The 18,421-nt window shown below is 36.1% G+C and overlaps 1 protein-coding gene across 1 annotated transcript in view; it reads left to right on the forward strand.

The window, feature by feature from the left end:
* Positions 1 to 18,421, forward strand: part of COG6 (component of oligomeric golgi complex 6) — a 64,708-nt gene that overhangs the window by 12,636 nt on the left and 33,651 nt on the right. Inside the window, exons 5-13 of the mRNA XM_007471669.1 lie at positions 934 to 1,045; positions 1,411 to 1,493; positions 1,872 to 1,942; positions 5,051 to 5,144; positions 10,201 to 10,329; positions 10,408 to 10,499; positions 12,347 to 12,411; positions 13,516 to 13,607; positions 15,032 to 15,149. Coding sequence (XP_007471731.1) covers positions 934 to 1,045; positions 1,411 to 1,493; positions 1,872 to 1,942; positions 5,051 to 5,144; positions 10,201 to 10,329; positions 10,408 to 10,499; positions 12,347 to 12,411; positions 13,516 to 13,607; positions 15,032 to 15,149 — 856 coding nt within the window. The remainder of the gene's footprint in view (positions 1 to 933; positions 1,046 to 1,410; positions 1,494 to 1,871; positions 1,943 to 5,050; positions 5,145 to 10,200; positions 10,330 to 10,407; positions 10,500 to 12,346; positions 12,412 to 13,515; positions 13,608 to 15,031; positions 15,150 to 18,421) is intronic.

An 18,421-nucleotide genomic window follows, 5' to 3' on the forward strand; every position in this document is an offset into this window, starting at 1 on the left:
TCAGCAGGAGCATTTGACTGAATTTAAAACCTCACAACTGGAGTACAAACAAAACAAAGATGCGTTGTACTGTCTGTTCAGATAGGGTTAATGTTTATCTTTGTTCAGTTTCATTTGAATATTTTTAGATTGTAGCATATTACTGCCCTGTGAATACTACAAGTGAAACACTTATAATTTTATTTCTATATCTTCAAACCTAAGATCTAGAAGGCAGGGATGTTGAATTTCTGCTCTTGTAGTTTGTATTCCTGACTTGCCCTTAGATGGGACCCTGCTCAGTCCTTCAGGTCCCTGTAGACTAGAGTGTGCCTTTTGCTAATTGTCAGCTAGTCTAGATAAGTTGCGTTCGGGTAGTATAATTGAAAAGACTTTTTTTTTAATCATGATCGTATGCAGAAAAAGTGGGGAAGGGAGAGTGGAAGAGTGATTTTTTTGAATTAATGAGGGATTACTAAATGAATTCTTGACTACTATTTCTAACCTGAAATAAAAAAATAATAGACCTGATCTTTGGTTGTTGTGTACTTCATGTGCAAGCTTCAAAGGCTTAGGGTTTTTTTAGTGACTGAGAAGAAATTAACTGGCATATTTCTCTTCTGTAAGATAACTTTGTTTTCAAGAGGCGAACTATGCAAGTACACCTAAGTGGCTAAGGATTGTAATACCCGGACCATTCATGAACGTATTTCTTCTTTTGCTTAATGATGAATCATTTTACTGTGGCTTCTACTGAGGTAGAACAATATCAGCCAGTTTTATCACCTACATGCCTGATGGGGTTCTAATATTTGAGGCAGAAATAAGGCTTTTGAAGATATTGAGACTCTTCCACACCTTTGTTTTAAAAGTTATGTCAGATGTAACTTGTTTTAAAGCTATGCAAATGCATAGTGTGCTTGATTTTCTGTTGCCTTTTTTAAAATATTACAGTCAAACATTAGAAATCAGAGCGCAAGTTGCAGATGCCTTCTTATCCAAGTTCCAGCTGACTTCTGACGAAATGAGTCTTCTCCGAGGTATGAGAGAAGGACCTATCACTGAGGTACTTTGCTTTCTGTTAAAATCACTTAAAGCATAGCAGTTACAGATGTTATAGAGAAATCACTCTTTTTTAAGGCTTTATTTTACCACCTAAAATTTCTTTTGATTTAAAAATGTTTTTAAGTTTAGCAATTAAGGTGCATATTTTACATTACCTTATTTTTCAAAGCAATACATACACTTTTTTTGGGTTGTTTTTAGAAGTCAAAGAGTACAACATGGCTTATAAAGAAAACCTACGTCACCTATCCCACTCCTTCCCATCTCTAAGTCCTTTGGCAACCATTTTCAATCTTGTTAATTGCTTCTTTTGTAAATTCTGTATTCTAGATCTATAGTTAAAAAGAATATGCTTTAATTTTAAAGGATTTTTTCAAGGCATTGGGAAGAGTAAAACAGATTCATAATGATGTCAAAGTTCTCTTGCGTACAAACCAACAAACAGCAGGGTGAGTAGTCTTTTCATTTCACGATTGTGTTGCCTTTTATATTTCCAAAATTTAACGATTTTCTAGGTTCTTCTTAAAGTATATGACATTATGACATTTTGTGAAATAGAAGTTTAATCTTTATGTATCTTTGGATAAGGAGAAAGTTATACCCTGATAAGTTTAGAGTAAAACAGCAGTTGGGTATCTTAAGTGATGGTGTTGGCGACATTTAATTATAAAAATTTATTGAAAAATTATTCCACAAGATGATAAAAAGTTAATAGGCTATAACCAAATCATTCTGTAATTAAATAAAGTGATTAGGTTCTTAGATGTATTCAATAGCTATTGGCTAAAACTTTTAAATAAATTATAATAAACCTTTAATGATTTTAGTTTAGAAATTATGGAACAGATGGCCTTGCTTCAAGAAACATCTTATGAAAGACTTTACCGGTGGGCTCAAAGTAAGTGATTTCTTTTATGCAGTCTAGATTCATGAATATTAGTGTTTGATTTTGTTATTTCACTTAGTTTTTATTTGATATCATTTTGATCTTAATAATCAAAAACTACTTTTAAAAAGAAAAACTTTATATTTGAACATATTGTCTTTGTATGTGTCTCATAAACATCTACTATCATTCAAGCACTGTCTATGATTAAGGATGGGAATAAAAAAATAAAGTCAGTATTTCTGCCCCAGATTATCTTAAAGTTGATTAGACATCTCTTGTTATTTACATGACATGTTATTTACATGTAGTAGTTACTACAACTATAATAAATGGTGAGTTTTTCTATTACTGCTGTAACAAATTTAACACAATCTTAATGGCTTAAAATAACACAAATTTATTATTTTATAGTTCTGTAGTCAGAAATCACCATGCTAAAATTAAAATGTGGGCAGGGCTGCATTCATTTCTGGAGGCTCTAAGGAGTAGTCTGTTTCCTTGCTCATTCAGTTTGTTGGCATAACTTAGTTCTTTGAGTCTGAGGACTGAGCTCTGAGTTGCCTTGCTGGCTGTCACTGAGGGTCTTTCCCAGCTTCTAGAGGCTGCCTGCATCCTTTGGCTTGTGGCCCCTTCCTCCATCTTCGAAGCCAGTAATGGGTAGATGGATTCACTTTCTCACTTTGAATCTCTTCTGCCTCTTCTTCCATCTCGTATCTCTTAACTCTTCTGCTATAGCCTTTTTTACTTTTAAGACCTATATGATTACCTTGGACCCACTTGGGTTATCTGGGAAAATGTCCCTATTTTAAGGTCTGTCACCTTAATTCCATCTGCAAAGTCCCTTTTGCCACGTAAGATGGCATATTCACAGGTTTCAGGGATTAGGGATCTTTGGAGGACCATTATTTTGCCTATCACAAATGATTTATTTGCTTTAGATTTGCTTTAAAATGTTTCAGTAGTCTGTTCATAGAATTGCCTGTTAAAAACAAAGTAGTTAAGACTTCAAGAATGGAACATGTGCACAGGATATTTTAATAGATGTTACCAGCTGACTGTTGGAAGGAGTTGGGATTAAATCCAGTTAACCAGTATACTTGTACTTGACTGTGAAAAACCTTATCTGTTTCAGATGATTTACTCTTTATCTCCAAAACTTCTTTTTTTAAAAAAAATATTTATTTATGTACGTATGTATGGCTGTGTTGGGTCTTCCTTGCTGTGCGCAGGCTTTCCCTAGTTGCGGCGAGCGGGAGCTACTCTTCGTCGTGGTGCGCAGGCTTCTCATTGCAGTGGCTTCTCTTGTTGTGGAGCACGGGCTCTAGGTGCGCGGGCTTCAGTAGTTGTGGCTCGCGGGCTCTAGAGCGTAGGCTCAGTAGTTGTGGTGCACGGGCTCAGTTGCTCCGCGGCATGTGGGCTTTTCCCGGACCAGGGATCGAACCTGCGTCCCCTGCATTGGCAGGCAGATTCTTATCCACTGCGCTACCAGGGAAGCCCCAAAACTTGTTTCTTTTTCTGCTTCTCTTGTTTGCACTGTTTACTCCTATTTGGAGTATGGTCTGGCTTTCCCTCATTATATCCAAATCCTACCTCAGTCTTCAAAGGCTTAGGTTCTACATCTTCCTGGAACTCTCCACAACTACATTAAATCATAGTGGCTTTTCCCATCTCTGAACACTAACTGCTGAATATATTTATTTGGTATTCAATAATTTACTACTCTAACATAACTTAACTTTTCATGTATGTATGTCTTAGCTCTCCAGTTAGATTTCTGTTTTCATAAAGGCAAGAACATTGCCTCATATTTCTCTGTGCTCCCATGACATCTAACATAGAAGTTCCAAACTGACATTCTGACTCCTAAGGACACTGGAGTCATCGTAAGATAGCTCCAATCCCATACACATGTATGTTTTTCTCAGTCAGTGTATGCCAGAAAAATAGACTGCTAGCGTGAGGTCCTCATATTCCAAAAGGTTGGGAACTTCTGAACATGCTCTGAGTTTTTTGAGCAGAGTAGACATTTAATAAGTATTTTATAGATAGGATAGTAAAATAAAGGACATATTGGTGTACAGATTTTTTAAACAGTTTAAAATCTAAACAATTTTGAAATTATAATCTTAATACTATATGTTAGTTACCCATATAAACATTTTAGCAAACTCCTTGAAGATTGCTCCCAAGGTAAGGAACTGGTAATATGTTTAGTACTCCCTTCCCTCCTTGACATTGCCATGTGTATAGCAGTTATTTAGTGCACGTTTGTTCATTGACTGGTTTCTTTAGAACTGTAGTTTTTTATAATAATAAAATATGTGGGGACTTCCCTGGTGGCGCAGTGGTTAAGAATCCGCCTGCCAGTGCAAGGGGACACGGGTTCAAGCCCTGGTCCGGGAAGATCCCACATGCCGTGGAGCAACTAAGCCCGTGCGCCACAACTACTGAGCCAGTGCTCAAGAGCCCGGAAACCACAATTACTGAGCCCGTGCTCCACAACCACTGAGCCCATGTGCTGCAACTGCTGAGGCCCGTGCGCCTAGAGCCCGTGCTCCACAACAAGAGAAGCCACCACAATGAGAAGCCCGCGCACTGCAACAAAGAGTAGTCCCCACTCGCTGCAACTAGGAGGAAAAAAAAAATATATATATATGGTATACCACATAGCAGATGTGGTCATTTGAAGTTATATAGGTATTTAAGCTTACATTTTTAGTTTGAAAGCATGAACTAGTTTTTGATTGCCATGTTCTCTAGGCTTTTCTAAGCTTTTTTTTTTTTTTTTTTTGCGGTACGCGGGCCTCTCACTGCTGTGGCCTCTCCTGTTGCGGAGCACAGGCTCCGGACGCGCAGGCTCAGTGGCCATGGCTCACGGGCCCAGCCGCTCCGCGGCATGTGGGTTCCTCCCGGACCGGGGCATGTACCCGTGTCCCCTGCATCGGCAGGCGGACTCTCAACCACTGCGCCACCAGGGAAGCCTCCCAAGCATTTTTTTAATACAGTATTTAGACTCTGGCTGTACAACAGACATAATAAAGACCTAGTTTTACTTTAACAAATGTTATAATGTTATAATGATTGTATAACACAATAAGTGTTATAATGACTTTTCAGGTGAATGCAGAGCATTGACACAAGAATCATGTGACATATCTCCAGTACTGACTCAGGCAATGGAAGCCCTGCAGGACAGACCTGTCTTATATAAGTGGGTGACTTTTTCCTAATTAAAAAAAAAACAGCAGCTTACTTTTTCTTCGATAATTTACATTGACTTTCAGTATTATCAAATTCACATACAATAGTTTGAGCAATATAATAATTTACAGTGATGTTTTTATCTCATCTCGGTACCATTGGGGCATCAGCTTATTTGCATATTATTACTTGCTGTAGAATGCAACATGGAGATGAAAACCAAGGTGTCCCTGTATCTAGACTACCTCTTATTTGTGTAGAGGCTAAGGGCTTTTCCCCCCATCTGTCATCTCGTTAACGACCTAGGAATTGTATGTAACTAAAACTCCTGTATCAACCCTGCCCCAGAGAGAAGGTCGAATAGACTGACAAATAATAATTGCCCAGAGATGAAAAAAGAAAATTTAAAATTAGAATTCCATTAGTAGGACTCAAGAAAGAAAGAGTTCAGGTATTTGATCCTGTAAGTTATGTCAGCCAAGCGCTATGTGATAATGCTTTGGATAAGAACTTTATGCATTATTAAGTTATAAAATTTTTATTATTCTGTATTTTTTCTTTTACTTTTCATATAAGATAGAAGTAAGTACCTTTTTACTTTTAATGCCTGGAATAGTTTGGAAATAGGAAGACCAAGTGGGGAGTTAAAATTCAGGAAACAGAAAGCCTGGGGACTCCTGCATAGGCATCAGTCCTGCCCTGAGCCATGCCTTTCATATGCTTACGTATTTTTAGAGGATTTCCTTCTTACTCTGTTTTCTGACTGGAACGTTACTTGTCCTGTAATAAGGTTCCAGAACACAAATGCTGGACAGCTACATAAAATAATAACATCCCAGTGCTACTTACTGAGTACTCACTATGTGTTAAGCACAGTTCTAAGTGCAGCAGACTTAACATCAATAAAACATTGCCTTCAAATTGCTTTGTTTTATTGAACAAATAAACAAATCCACTTTAATGAATATATTAATTGCTTTTCTAAAAGTCAAGTCTCAAGTGCTTTGTGGCTCAAGTAGTCTGTGGTGGGGAGGGGGGTGAATATTAGAGGAAACTCCCCTCAGGAAGTAGGTATGAAATGACTTCCTAAGGTTGATAAGCATTTTCCAGGACGAAAAGGGAGGAGAGAACATCCCAGGTTGAGGGGACAGCAGGTGCCAAGGTGTGGATTGAGGAGGCACATGTACCTTTAGGAAACTGCAGAAGCTTGCCCTGGCTGTTGGGTCAGTAGCAAGAGCTGGATCATAATAGCCCTGCGTGTCGTGCAGGTGCCTGTGATAAGCTGCTGTTCACTCGTGACCCCCAGTGCAGCAGATCTCATTGACTTCGAAATTTCTTTCCCAGCTTTTTCACTGTAAGGTATTGGTGTTTGATTATGAGAGTCTTTTGGTACTTAAAACATTTGGTGTTTGTTTAATAATGTGTAGCATTGTCCACAGATTCATAATTGTTCACAAGGTTAATCTTTAAAAAAAATGCCTTTGTCTGTTTGGGCATCTGAAAAGGTCAGCTGACTTCTACCATATAAACATATTTTTTCTAAATTTTGATTCCTGATCAACACTTGGAAAGGAGCAATTTTGCATAATGGTTTAAAAGGTGGGCTCTGAGTTATAGTTTTTGATGAACCCATGCACCTTTATAAGCTTCAGTTTCCTTGAGCTGTAAAATGAGGATAAAAATAGTGCCTGTCTTGCCGGATTGTTGGAGAGATTAAATTAGAATGTTCCCATAAGGTGTTTACCATAATGCTTTGCTCATCACAAAATATTAGCTATTATTTCTATTTTGAAAGGAGATAAGCTGGAAAGTTTTCAACTAAGGAGAAGTGTATTTTAGGCCTGCACGACAGGAAGGCAAAATGCTTGAAAGACAAAGAAGAGAACTAAAATAGGCAAAGGTTTATGTCCAAAGGACACACAGGGGATGGGGGCAGTAGTGCAGTATGGAAGGTTGTAAGAAGCATTTGCGGGTTGAATGGGGAAGAGGGAGGATTTTAGTGACAGTTAAGTACCATAACATGAATGCTAAGAAAGAGAAAATGGTCCTTTCATCTTAAGTAATCACCTATTTCCAAAAGTGGTGGTTTCTTTAAATTTAGGGAAAACTTAGTAGTATATCATGTTAACCACCAGATGGCACTATATGAACTTGATTTAAGTGATGTGTAAAAGCTTCACTGTTCATTATTGTGTGTCACATGTGTAAGTATCACGTACAAGAAAATGTCAGTTATTGAAGTCTTTGGGGAAAGTTGCCATACTCAGTTTTTCTTAGGTATTATATAACTGAATGCTAATGCATTATTGACTTTTAATAAATCAAGTACAGAAGTTTCTTCAAAAAGAAACTTATTACAAGTAGAAATGAACAAATTGACGTTGTCTTCTTTCCATTGGTAAACCTTCAGCATATAAATGATTGAAGAACGTAGTAATGTGTACAATGCTGATTTTTCTTCATTTTTTTGTTTATTGCATTTCTTAGAGAGGTTTCTACACTATTTTATCTTTTAATTCTTTTTTGGACAAATTTTTTCATCTTTTAATTTGCTGTTTGACCAGAATTTTTCTTTTTCTGCTATGGCTAGATATAAAAAAATGGAGATTTGAATTTTTATTTTAACTAGAGGCATTTTAGAATATTTACATAATTTTAACAGTCACCTTTGTAAAGCTACATTTTCAGTTTTTGACCTTTGTTGGAAGAGAATCCGTTTTGGTCAAAGAAATTTTCTTCTGTCTCTGGGAAAGATGTCTCATGTCTTCAGGTATCATTGACGGTTCCTTTTTTTAAAAATTTTTTTATTTTTTTATTTTTTTAAATTTTTTTAAATTTAAATTTAAATTTAAAATTTTTTTTATTTTTATTTTTTTTTTGCTGTACGCGGGCCTCTCACTGCTGTGGCCTCTCCCGTTGTGGAGCACAGGCTCCGGACGTGCAGGCTCAGCAGCCATGGCTCACGGGCCCAGCCACTCGGCGGCATGTGGGATCTTCCTGGACTGGGGCATGAACCCGTGTCCCTTGCATCGGCAGGGGGACTCTCAACCACTGCACCACCAGGGAAGCCCGAAGGTTCCTTTTAGTTCATGCTGTTCTTCAAATTATATCTATTGCAGGAAAATAAGCATTAATATTGTTTATTTATATGTTATAGTAAACAGATTCTAGTGTTTGTTAGGCTTTTTAAATCGCCCCTCCCCCATTTAAAATGCCAGTGGATTCACTGGTTTCTAATATAACTTGTGGTCACAGTGAATAGTCCTAGAAACAGAAGTTACATTGTTTCTGTTTATTACATAGCCATTTGGGTCCAGAGGGTGAAGATTAGTTTTACATATTTAAAAAGTTAAAAGTTTGTGAATGTTGTGCTGTCATAAGGAGTCATCTGATCACAAGTCATTTCATGGAATTGATGATCATTTAAAGCAGGGGTCCCCAGCCCCCGGGCCGCAGACCAGTAGGGGTCCTCGGCCTGTTAGGAACCGGGCCGCACAGCAGGAGGTGAGCGCTGAGCCAGGGAAGCTTCATCTGCGGCTCCCTGTCGCCCCCATCGCTCGCGTTACAGCCTGAGCCATCCCCCCCCCCCTTCTGTGGGAGAGTTGTCTTCCACGAAACGGGTCCCTGGTGTCAAAAAGGTTGGGGACCGCTGATTTAAAGGAATGCATTCTTTACTCTGAACGTTTATAATTTGAGAGCATGAGGCAAAAAATAGAAATAAGCATTTTGGTTCTAATTTATTTTAAAAAATAGAAAGTGAATGCAAGGCAATTGTGTACTTTAGCAACACTTAGCTTGATACTGCGTTTTCATCTTGACGTATATATCTGGTATGTCACTGCAGGGAATTTCAAAACCATTTCTTTTTAACCAAAACCAAAAAACCACAAACAACCATGATCTGGTTACTAGTGAACAGTCCTTTAAAAAAAGGTTCAGAGTCCTAAAAATTTACAGCTATTGATTACTTCACTACACTTTTATTTAAAAATATTCCGTCTTCCAGCTTTCTTATGTTAAAAAAAATGTGGGTTTTTCATTAAATCAGTAGCATATTAAAGCAGTATAGCCTAAGAAATTCTTCTGGAAACCTTTGGGGAATTTTGATAACTTTTATTTATATGTAAGGTAATGAAATAATTCTCAACATTTAGTAGAGTACTGTTTAGGGATTTAAAAGTCAATTGGTCTAGAATCCGCTGACATTGGACTATGAAAAAAATATTTTGTTTTCCTATGTACTTTTAAAATAGAACTTTCAATTGGGCATCGGGTGGTGATAATGGGAAACAAAGGCTGATTCTAGTCTAAGAAACAGGTACTGCTGGTAACTCTAAGCCATCCTATAATTTGATCCCAAATTGTCTGATTCTTTCATTCAGAGCTTTTCTTTCCTACAAATTCCTCACCTTCGAAAGTCCATTTTTTTCCCCCAACCATAATTGATAACTTGTAAGTATATGTAAAAGTATTTGCTCTGTGTGCATAGTTGGTCAGTAAATTTAAGGAACATACGTTTAACATTGGAGTCAAAATAAGCTTTTCAATATGAATAGTATATTTTGGACAAATTTTGATGGTAAATTTTGATAATATTGAATAAATATAAATGAGAATTTTTTAATGTAGAAGGAAAAGTCTTATATTTTGGATTGCAGAGTTCTAACTGTAACCAGCCTCTGAGAACTAGATATTAGGCCTTGTGTGTGCAGTGGAGCATCATGTTTTGGGCGGGGGCGGGGGGGGGCACTGAAAGCGGTAGAGTCCCGGATTTCCACCTTGTCTTGAGTTTTACTTTTACCAAATCCCCTGCTCTGTCCCTTATTGCCCCTGCCTCTGTTACTGATTCCAAATCCCAGAATTCTTTCTTAGGCATAAAAAGATGCACCTTTAGGTTGAATTATCATTATGATAAAGTTATTTCATAAATATTTTTTGTTGTTTAAAGCAGTATTGCTTGAGAGAATTGTGTAAAAAAGCTTTAGATATCTTAGAAAGTGCATGAATACTTGGATGTAACCATTAGGAAGAAAAGCAACTGTTTGTGAATAACTTGTTTCTTCTAGGTATACCTTAGATGAGTTTGGAACAGCCAGAAGAAGTACCATTGTTCGTGGATTTATCGATGCTCTTACGAGAGGGGGCCCAGGAGGTACACCTAGACCCATTGAAATGCACTCCCATGACCCTTTGAGGTATAGTAGTCAGACAGTATTGGAGTATTCGATGTTTTTCTGAAGGAACTCTTTACTAACATTTAGTTTTTTCATTAGATATGTGGGAGATATGTTGGCTTGGCTCCATCAGGCTACTGCTTCTGAAAAAGAACACCTTGAAGCTCTCTTAAAGCATGTAACTACACAAGGTGGGTCCTCTGATGGTTACCACTCATGCCTAGATCGAGTAAATCACGCAGGACTTCTCTGTTTCTGTTCTTATTGCTGTTTTCTTCATGGAGATAAACTCTTCAAACTAGGTGATTTAATAAGCATCCTAATTCATCTTCCTGTCTCTAGTTTCCCCCTTTTTCTGCTGATAGACTTTCTTTTCCATCACTTTCATTTTGTCACACAACTGATCACATTTTTACACTGGACCCTTGGGACCTTTCCTTGTAAGCCTAGACCCCTCTGCTTCACTTTTAAGGCATCTCTGGAGTGCCTGGCCTACATTATCTCAGCCACCATCTTTTAAAGGCAAAAGGTGATGTTCTCTTCATTTTATCTATGAGTACACAGGCTCAGTCAGTGACTGGCTTAAGGTCGTTAAGCTACCACTTCTTTCATTTCTACTGTCCAGCCCCTTTTTTCATTCTCATGTGACTATTTTAAAGTTTTTTGAATAATTACCTATGTACTGGGACTTCCCTAGTGGTCCAGTGGTAAAGAATCTGCCTTCTAGTGCAGGGGACGCGGGTTTGATCCCTGATCGGGGAACTAAGATCCCACATGCTGCGAGGCAACTAAGCCCGTGCGCCACAACTAGAGAGCCTGCGTGCCGCAAACTACAGAGCCTATGCGCCCTGGAGCCTGCGCACCACAACTAGAGAGAAGCCCGCACGCTGCAATGAAGAGCCAGTGCGTCGCAACGAAAGATCCTGCACGCCTCAATGAAGACCCAGCGTGCCGTATCTAAGACCTGATGCAGCCAAATAAATAAATAAATAAATAAATAAATAATTAGCTATGTACTAAATGTACCTAAAATTTTGGTCTTGATTTCAAAGAAGAGAAATGATTATTTTTGAGTTGCAAACGTCTGTTTACAGAATTTCAAATCTTCTTAGTTGTGACTACCTTAAGATGCCTGTTGTAGAAGGGGTTAGTCGATAATTAAGATGCTCTGGCTTTGCTAGGAAGTGAAGAAAGATGTTGTGACTGGTATCACTTACCTATTTTGAATAGCTCAGCCCCACGTCATCCTGGTTCAGCACATCATCTGCAGGAGAGGCCAGTATATGAATGGGTGCAGGGCTTAACCTCGTTTTCAACTCTTCGATATTGAGATTAGATTCAGCATATATGATAGGTTGGCACAAAGTCTGCACTTTTTAAAGTTGTTTTCTGTTATGTTAATTACCCAGTTTAAAAAAATGTATTTGTTAAAAGATGTAGGAAAATTTACACGAGAGGTAACATTAAGAAGTGGGAAGAAAATAATTGGAGTTAGAAATAAGTTATTCTGTGGGAATGGCATGAATTCTTCTAAACCTGAGTCTCTCCATCTGTAAAAATGAAGGTGGTTACAAGCAGTACATGTCAAGTACCCTGTACAGACCCTGATAAATAGTCAGTAATCAGTAAATGTCGGTTTTTCCATTAGATTGCAAGGCGTGTTTTCCATCTTTATACCCGTAGTTTGTGTGCTTAGCACTACTGCCTAGAGTAAGGAGCTTGTGGAACGAATGCTAATACATCTTCACATCACCTCCTTCAGTTAATAAATTTCAGTCTTTTTCATACGTTTACTCTTTTTCACAAAGAAATAATGTTCATTAATCAACAGTGAAATCAATTGATAGGGCTTTAGACTCATTAATATAATTAGTAATGTCCTAAAGGTATTAAACTCAATAAAATATCGTTAATTGTTATTTTAAATGTTTATTAATGCCATTAATCATATGTATTAGTGTTTGTTAATTTTCTGAACTTATGTGAAGCAAAGTGTAGTATGGGAAAAAAATTTTAGTTATGTTATAATTAATTGTAGGTGTTGAAGAAAATATTCAAGAAGTTGTTGGACATATTACTGAGGGTGTGTGCAGGCCCCTAAAGGTAAAATATTTTGTTTTTATATATGTTATATGGTAGCTGGTTAAATTAATGACTTATTCTGATTTTAAAGAAACAGCAGCTTGAATTCAGGCCGTAATTTTGTCAGATTAACACAACGCAGGGTAATAAAACGCATTTTAAAATAATCATTGCCAATTTTCTATGCAAGAGGTTTTTGCATACTCGTATACATGTATTTATAAAATATCATTTTAGCAGGTCACATTCGTTGATATTATGACATACTCCAAAATCTAAATGTTTTCAAAAGCATTTGTTTATTGAACATCTCTTGTGTATGTGCTGTTCTACCAAACGCTGCAGAGATGTAAGAGAACCAGAAAACACAATGTCTGTGTTTAGAATCCTGTTAGGAAACAAGAAGACACATATGTTATCAGCAGCTTAATAAGCATAGATGTAATATAATATGTAAGTAAGCACATTCAGTGTGGTTTAGATTGTATTTGTTAATTAGTGAATATAAAGTAAGGGAAAGATTAGTGAGGGATGGATTTTAATTAGAAAAGATTCCTAGTAGTTAAACTTGAGCTTATCAAGTTAATCTTGAACTAGATCTGAGATACTGCCCTGGCAGTATTATAATTGGTGCTAATTCAAGATTTATCTGCTTCCCTGTTCTCTAATAGAAAGAAACTTGGTATAGTCATTTAAAGAGAAGATTTTTTTTTTCATTTTTTTCCTTAACATTCATTCATAGAGCAGTACCTTTCCACTGATAATCTGTTTTTAGGAATGTGACAGCTGCTTTGCAATTTATTGCTAAACTAAATTCCATTATATGCTGGTGAAAAGCCTCAAGATGACCTCATTGTATTGATTATTTCTGATAGCAATTGCCTTGAACCAAATTCTGTAGGTAATGGATCATTTTTTTGTAGGGCATATCTGTGCTAAAGTTTCTGTGTTGTTTTACCATCCTCTGTGATTTAATATTCAGGAGTTCTTTAGTTAGGAGGAATTTTGTGATTTCTGCAATAATAAAATTTAATCTTTTTAATGCTATTCATACCACATGTGATTAATGAAGAAAAGTTACACTTTTAGGAAATGTTTAGTTTTTTCTCACGTGTTTTTTAATAGGTTCGAATTGAACAAGTAATAGTTGCTGAACCTGGGGCAGTTTTATTATATAAAATTTCTAACCTCCTCAAATTTTATCACCATACAGTCAGGTAAGTGGAATGGTTAAATGTGCTTGTTGAATCCCATGTGACACTTCATTTCAGTTAGAACACACTGTAATATTTTGTGTGTGTGTATTCTATGCATGACTAAGTGTAACTAGTAGAACCTCCACACCATATGAATCATTATATGCATATTATACATACTGTACTTTTGTGGTCCATCGTTTCTTTTTCCCTTTCTTCTCCAAGCATAAGTACACACACACACACACACACACAGCAGTGTAAGTCTATAAGTATTTTTTGAGTCCTCCTGTATTAGTAAAAGAGATCCATGGCACCTAAAGCAACTATATGTTATACTCAGAGTAGGGCATAATTAGTAAAATGTCCTATTCTGGATGTTTACATAAATTCTTCTTTAACATTTAGTTTTCCATTAGTGATAAAACAGAACAGATAGCTTTATCTCCTCTAAGTAATAGCTGTCTTATCTTCTCTAAATAAAAGTGACTTTATAGATAAGACAAGTGGTTCTTAATCAGATAAAATATGATCTTCAACTCCAAAATTTGCATTCATTTTCACCTTGCAAATATCTTTTGGTGGTATACATAGACTTGAGTCTTATTGTAGATGTCACTATAAAACCATGTTATATGTGTAGTTGTGTTAAAAGTGTTCTTCCAAGCTATGTTTTTGATAGTTTTCATATTAGCCTATTAAAAAATTATTTTAAATTAACTTTTTATCAAGCATGCCAGTATCAGGAACAGAAGAGTCACTTTCAATACATGAATAGGAGAATAAAATAGGGAGTTGTTTTATATACATGCTTGTCTTACATTCTGCCAAAAATGAGAAACCCCATTGGATAAGTCTAAGAAATATCCTTGTAATATAAAATTGAGAATTATGGAATGTAGAATAATTATTTCAAAATGTTATCAGATTTTTCGTAATTAGTCTAAATATATGCTATTTAGGTAGCTGTATAAAAATTGAGAAGCTTTATAATTTACAGGTGTGTTATTGATACAGTATAACAGTTTTAATTAAAAAAACTCGGTATTAATAAAAATTATTTTCTCAATAGAGCTATTGATGGAATGGCTTCCTTAAAATTAAAATCAGATCTTCTTGGATAATCAAAACATGCATTTACTATAATAGAGGAAAAATAGAGACATGGGTTTGCATATTACAGGTGTTTGTTCTAACCCACTGCTTTTCTAAGAGATTGTGAAATATTTAAAACACTGTAGTTTGTTTTCATTTGTTCATCACCTAACTTAAAAGGAAAAAACCCCTCATTTTTATATGAAACTAGAGTAATTGTTTTTAATTCACAGGTTATATTCTATATAAAAACTTTTATTTAAATCTAGATCTTTTTAAAGAATTCTACCCAGTTAAAGAGCTGGGTTGTTTTGGCCTGTTTTGCAACCTGAAATATTCTTTGCTTTTAGTGGCATTGTTGGAAATAGTGCAACTACATTGTTGACTACCATTGAAGAAATGCATTTGCTGAGCAAAAAAATATTCTTCAGTAGCTTGAGTCTTCATGCCAGCAAATTAATGGACAAGGTACGTTTGAAAAATGCAATTCTTGAACTATGTGAATGTGAGTTTTTCACATTTAAAAATGTTGTTTTACTGTTTCCATATTGGTGACAATTTTTTCCCATTCCATTCAGCGTTCTTTTGAGTTCTTCCTGTGAACAACAAAATTCATTTTGAGGCGGCTTACAGGATGTAGGCTTATAATCTGTTCCTGGAACAGTGTAATTTTGAGTCATAATTAGTGGTAGAATCTCAAGCCCTAGTTTCACTACCATTTTTCAATAACCAAAAATTTGTAATTAAAGCAAATTTACTATATTTAATAAGTCGGCTAAAATGACATACAGATCGGAAAACTTGAACTTTTACTAAATGTTTTTTCTAAACAGCTTACTTAAGTTTTACATTCTTGGTCCAGCTTTGTCCTTATGAAATTTATGTTCCTTTGAGTTATATACTGTAATTAATTATGGAAACAAACAAGGTAACAAAAAACTCCCACAAAAACAAACAACAAAAACCTGAAAGAGTTCTGTGAGAGCTAATATTTTAAATTGAGCATTGTGTTGTGCAGCAGTAAATTGGAAAGACCTTAAGGAATGGGTTTATAATGATCAAATCCTTCTTTGTTTTTATTTCATTATTAAAGACTCACGTTTTTCAAGGATGCATCACAATCACCATTCTGGCTTTTTTTTTTTTTTTTTTTTAAATTATACTTGTCTTACTAACAGCCTGGTTATATTAGACACAGGTTTGTAGTATAGTGTGGAACAGTCAGTAGCAATCCAATCCAAAGTACCTGGTCTATTTTTACATTCCTAAGCTCAGAGAAGCCTTTCTGACCCCCAGCAGCATGAATTTGTGGAGCTGGAGTATTTCCCTTATATGTTTTCCTGTATCACAGGAAGTTTACTAACAGTCAGTCAGTTCTCATTATAGATATGTTTACATGAGTTCTTATTTAGACAGAATTTTTGTAAAATCATTCATACATGATATAGACTTTGAATGTGAACAAACATGTGCTTCCTAATGAGTACAAAGCAAACAGTCAAGGTCTGTTGGTCTCAGGTTACTTTTCCTTTCACAGAAAATAGACTAATAAATCGGTGATTACTATAGAATACATGTTTTGTGAAAGACGTGCCCAAGGCGCTATGCTAGCACAATAAGAAGAGTATGTATAATAATATTCATATACAGAGAGGGAGCTTTCCAGAGAGGGAGTTAATAAGAATTGAACTTGAAGGACATGGGGGGTTAGATAGGTAAAAAAGGAGTGGGTAGAGGTCATCCTAAGTAGAGGAAACAAATAGAATATGCAAGCTAAGAGTCATCAATACACAAATTTTCATTTATTAAAAATCAGTTGGAAACTGGTGTGGCACGTAGATAGGAGAGAGCCAGGTTGCAGACAGGATAGTTAAGGGATTGTCGAAGTCGTTTTTATGAAAATACATGCTCTAAGGAAGAGCCATAAGGGGACAGATTCTTGGGGGCTAAAGGTAAACCTTCAGAAGTTGGTGACTGCTTGAATGTGGTTAAATGAGAGGGAAGAGTTCTAAAATTATTCCTAAGTTACCAATCTGGGAATATTGATACTAATCACAAGTATCTGGAATAGAGAGAAAGTGTAAAACTGGGGGGATAAAGATGATGATATTGTCTAAGTTAGACAAGATACATGTGGGATATCCTTCTGCAATCAGTCTGATCTAATAGGGAGCTGTACATTTGGATTTATGGAGCTTTGTGTGTAAAAGATAGTTGAATCCATGTGTGTGTCTGAGGTCACTAGGAATCGTGTTTAATAAGAATAGAGCTTCCAGGACACACTGTCTTGAGAAACAGTGACATTTAAGAGAAGAAAATAAGCCCTACCATGGTAGAATGCTGAGGAAGGATGATTGGAGAGTCAGGAGAGAAATGAGAAGAGAGTTTTATCAGAAAAGCTGAGAGAATAGAGTTTCAAGAAGGAGGGCATAGTTGATGACAGATACTATATGAAGAGTTCTGGTAAAACAAGGGTGACAGGTTTGTTATCTTTGTCAATATATAGATGATCCATGACTTACTGAGGGCAGTTTTATTCATGTGGTAGGGACAAGAGCCAAACTGCAATTTGGGAAACACACACGAGTGCATTACCCAAAGCTTTACCAATTGGAAAACATCTGGGCTAAAAACTGGAAGTAAAATGTAGTAGGCATTCTTATTATGAAATTTGAAAGAGAATAATAAAGCAAAATGGTAAAAGGAAAGATGGAAGTACATTTCTATGATAAATTAGGAAACAGGAAAACAAAATTGATTATTTGTTGAAAAGATCGACAAAATTGACAACCTTCTAGCAATTCTCTAACCAAGGAAAAAATAAAATTTAAAATTATAATATCAGAATTAGAGATAATAACCAGAGATGAGGATTAAACTTACTAGAGAATACCATATTAAAATATATAAATGTTATTCTAAAATATATTAAAAGGATGATTTTAAGAAGATAAAACTGACAAAAAATGATTCAAAATGAGGTAGGAAACTTGAATACACCTAGGGAGGAAAGAAAAATTATTAATGAACATGCTGCTAGACTTAATTCAGGTCATATAGATAGCTTTATTTACACCTACAAAGGACAGAATTCTCCAGAACACAGAAAAATATGGAAAGCTTCCCAGTTCCTTTTAGGTGGTGTAACACTGACATAAAAACCTTTTAAAGACAGTACAAAAGTGAAAACCTCAAATCAGTCACTTTTTAAGTTTTTTCAAAAGGTAAATAATTATAAAAATAAATCCAGTATTATATTAAAACCAAGTATTGGTTATTCCCAGGAATATAAGAATATTGCAGTGTTCGGAAATATATTAAATGTTTCAGTGTTAAATTATATTCTCATGATATTAAATTGTTGAGGGGAAAATATTAGTAAATAAAAAAGTAAAAATACTTAACCATATAAAGATTAATAAAACTAATAGCCAACCTCATGATTAACATAGAAGCACTAGTAATATATTCTATTTAAGTCAAGAAAGTACAAGAGGGCTTCCCTGGTGGCTCAGTGGTTGAGAGTCCGCCTGCTGATGCAGGGGTTGCGGGTTCGTGCCCACGTCCGGGAAGATCCCACATGCCGCGGAGCGGCTGGGCCCGTGAGCCATGGCCGCTGAGCCTGCGCATCTGGAGCCTGTGCTCCGCAACGGGAGAGGCCACAGCAGTGAGAGGCCTGGATACTGCAAAAAAAAAAAAAGAAAAGAAAAGAATATTTGCCAATAACACATTTAAATATT

This window comes from Lipotes vexillifer, unplaced genomic scaffold (genome assembly GCF_000442215.2).
Source record: "Lipotes vexillifer unplaced genomic scaffold, Lipotes_vexillifer_v1.1 scaffold470, whole genome shotgun sequence".
Lineage (NCBI taxonomy): Eukaryota > Metazoa > Chordata > Mammalia > Artiodactyla > Lipotidae > Lipotes > Lipotes vexillifer.